At 44.7% G+C, this 3,167-nt stretch overlaps 1 protein-coding gene across 1 annotated transcript; it reads right to left on the bottom strand.

Annotated features, from left to right (window-relative positions):
* ora5 (olfactory receptor class A related 5) lies at positions 1–975 on the bottom strand. Its single transcript, XM_073830240.1, has 2 exons — positions 335–975; positions 1–250 (listed from the first exon to the last, which is right to left on the bottom strand). The coding sequence occupies exons 1-2, from the start codon at positions 973–975 to the stop codon at positions 1–3; spliced, it is 891 nt and encodes a 296-aa protein (XP_073686341.1).
* Positions 976–3,167: the final 2,192 nt, after the last annotated feature.

Below are 3,167 nucleotides of genomic sequence, written 5' to 3'. Positions count from 1 at the left end.
TTACCAACACGAGCAGTTGAGTTTCTTCACACCGTGCAAGTAGACATACGGAACGAAACAGACGTAAGAAGCTCCTATGAAGTTGGTCAATTTCACAGCCAGGACAGAAACTCTGAAGCTGCTGTAGATGCGGAGAATGAGGTGAGTGAACCAGCAGAAGATGAAGATGGTTGCGACTGCAACCACGCTTTTGGCCGCCCGAATTTGATTGCTCGAGGACGGATTGACTCTAACCGGCATCTTCTGTTGGTGAGCAATGGCTCCAGAAGGGATCGGAGATCTTTCAGAAGAGGCTTCCATTTTCTGGCCTACAGATGAAGGTGGAGGGTTTGTTCTGTTTCTGGAGTGATCCTTGATTCGGTTTTGACTCCGGAGCAGCGTTATGACAATCTGAACGGTGGCGTAAGTTATCCCGATCATTGGAACGACGTTGGCCAGGGTAAGGTACATCCCGTCGAACGTCTGCTTGGCTGCGGGTGATGCAAAGCGCTCTTCACAAACTTCCGAACTCTCGTTTGCATTGTGTTCTGCGATAAAGATGTGCGGAAGGCTGAACGCTGTCGACACGATCCAGCTCCCGGAGAGCAAAGCAAAGACGAGCCTCAAGTTGTCCATCTGCACCGGAGCTCCTCCACGTTTGATGGAGCCCACCAGCTTCTGGTGCCAATACATGCTGATGAACATGGTGGAGAAGATGCTGCTTGTCTCCGAGATTTCGTGAGAAAACTGAGTCACGCCGCAGTATTCTTTAGTCGTGAGCCAGGTCTGTGCGAAGTGAGCCATGGTTTCCGGCAGGTCCACTAAGCAGTTGGTGATAAGGTTGGACACGGCGAGGTTGACGAAGAGGACGTCGCCGGTTCGCAGCTGGGATCTGGATTTGGGCAGAGAGCGCAAACCCAGCAAACCGTTGCCTATTATACCGGTGAAGCAGAAGAAAGCTCTCATGAATAATTCGATCCAGTCTAGAGGCTGCATCTCTTGATTTGGCTGCATGGAGGTTAGTGGTTCACTTAGTTGGTTCACGGCTGAATTTATAAGATGATTGACTGACATCATACAGAAGTTGATGACGGCATCAAGAGGATATTATCAGTGTTGTCCTGGTTGCCTAATTGCAGTATGTGTGTAATTAACATCATGCACACTGATATTCCACAATGGCTGTGTTTTAAAATGCTTGAACTGTAATTAAACACACACACACACACACACACACACACACACATGTTGGGTTTACATGTTTTATGGGGACATTCCATAGGCGTAATGGTTTTCATACTGTACTAACCGTATTTTCTATCGCCCTACACCTACCCTACACCTAAACCTAGCCCTCAGAGGAGATTGTGCACACTTTTACTTCATCAAAAAAACTCATTGTGAATGATTTATAAGCCTGTTTCCTCATGGGGACCTGAGAAATGTCCCCACAAGGTCAAAATCTACTGGTATTCCTATCCTTGTGGGGACATTTGGTCCCTATAACGTGATGAATACCAGGTACACACACACACACACACACACACACACACACTGCTGTTCAAAAGTTTGGGATCTGTAAGATTTTTTAATGTTTTTACAAGAAGTTTCTTATGCTCATCAATATGAAATAATGGTTTTTATTTGAATATACTTCAAAATATAATTAAGTTGGCTTGAGAAAGCCAACTTACTGAAATGCTATTTAAACTTTTTCTTCTTGAGACTAAAATTTTCAACTCTAACTCCTCCTAGAGCTTTACCTCTATAAACTCCTAACTCAGCCCAGATCTTCAGACTGATCTGACTCCAGTTGCCGAATCTTTTCTAACTGATCGGACTCACGGTTTTCCTAAAAATGACGAATAAAACTGGGAAAAATCCCATAGACTTACATTGAGGGAATGTTCAAATGAGCCAACACTATTCAAACTCCAACTGTAGCAACTAGAATCATGCTAATCATGATATTATTTGGCTTCCGGCTTTGCTACTGTTCGGACGCTCTTGCTACTGCTCCGCGCTTTGTTTCCTGTATATGAACTTTTCTCACATTTTTCTAAGATTTTAACTTCAGCAGATCAGCACAGTGCTCAGACAACACATTTTTGATACAAACATTACGAAAAAGGAGACTTTTTGCCTCCGACTGCCAGCAGCTTACATTCCGGAGACGGGAAAACAGCTGCCTACTTTCAACAGACAAGAAAGAAAATGCCTCTTCTGGAATCTACTTGCTGCATGAACTGCCACAGACTTCTACAAAGGATTGTGGTTTTAGAAACAAAGTTACTTGCTGGACTTCCAAAACAGGCGGAACACACAGAAGATCATCATCACGGACCCCCTCAGCATACAGCCGGTGAGTCCTGTGAATCTAGTCAATATCGACAGTTTATAAGTGTAGAGGAACAAGCCAAAACTGATCGACACACAAATCGATGGCACAAACAGGGAGCGAGACCCAAAGGCACTCGAGACATCAGACTGTCAAGAGTATCTCATATTGCTGCGGTAGCATCCTCTACCCCAGATACAGCTATGACAAGGCTTGCCAAAACTGGTGTTTTACCACCCCCTATACTGCTTGAAAACAGATTTGAAGCATTAATGAGGAATCCCCAAATGTGACTGAACATGGATTGTATCAGCCAGCTGCTAACATCGCTACAAACAGGCGTGCAAGGTCGAGCAGACAGTAGTCTCGCGTAGTCAGACCTTCAGACTGAAGGCTGAAGGTCTGGAATTCATGGCAGCTTTCATTGGCCAAGTCCCGCCCATTAGACCGTTTGATCGACATGTCAAACAACCAATCACAGTTCGTTTCGTTCAGCGTGTCATTTCTGTGCGTGGAAATGCCCCCACAACAACAGACTGGCGTGCAACAAGTCAGTCATTGAAATAACCAGCATTGAAAGATAACGAAGAAGAGGGAGAACAAGCAGTAAGTCAGTAATTTGTATATATAATATAACAACAATGGTGTCTGCATAAGCACATTTTAGCAAAACGCTAAAAAAAATCCCCGCGGACCGAAAATAAACGCGACACTCACGTCTTCCGGAAATCCGGTCAAATTCAACTAACCAGATGACGACTTCGACATTCCTGAAGTGTTTCCAGTTAAGGGTACCATATGCATCAGACGTTTAGCCAACGTTCCGTGGGCGTGACCAGGGGTTAAATTG

This window comes from Garra rufa, chromosome 23 (genome assembly GCF_049309525.1).
Source record: "Garra rufa chromosome 23, GarRuf1.0, whole genome shotgun sequence".
In the NCBI taxonomy this organism is placed as follows: domain Eukaryota; kingdom Metazoa; phylum Chordata; class Actinopteri; order Cypriniformes; family Cyprinidae; genus Garra; species Garra rufa.
Note: the sequence above shows the minus strand (reverse complement) of the source record. Positions and strands in the feature narration are given on the sequence as shown.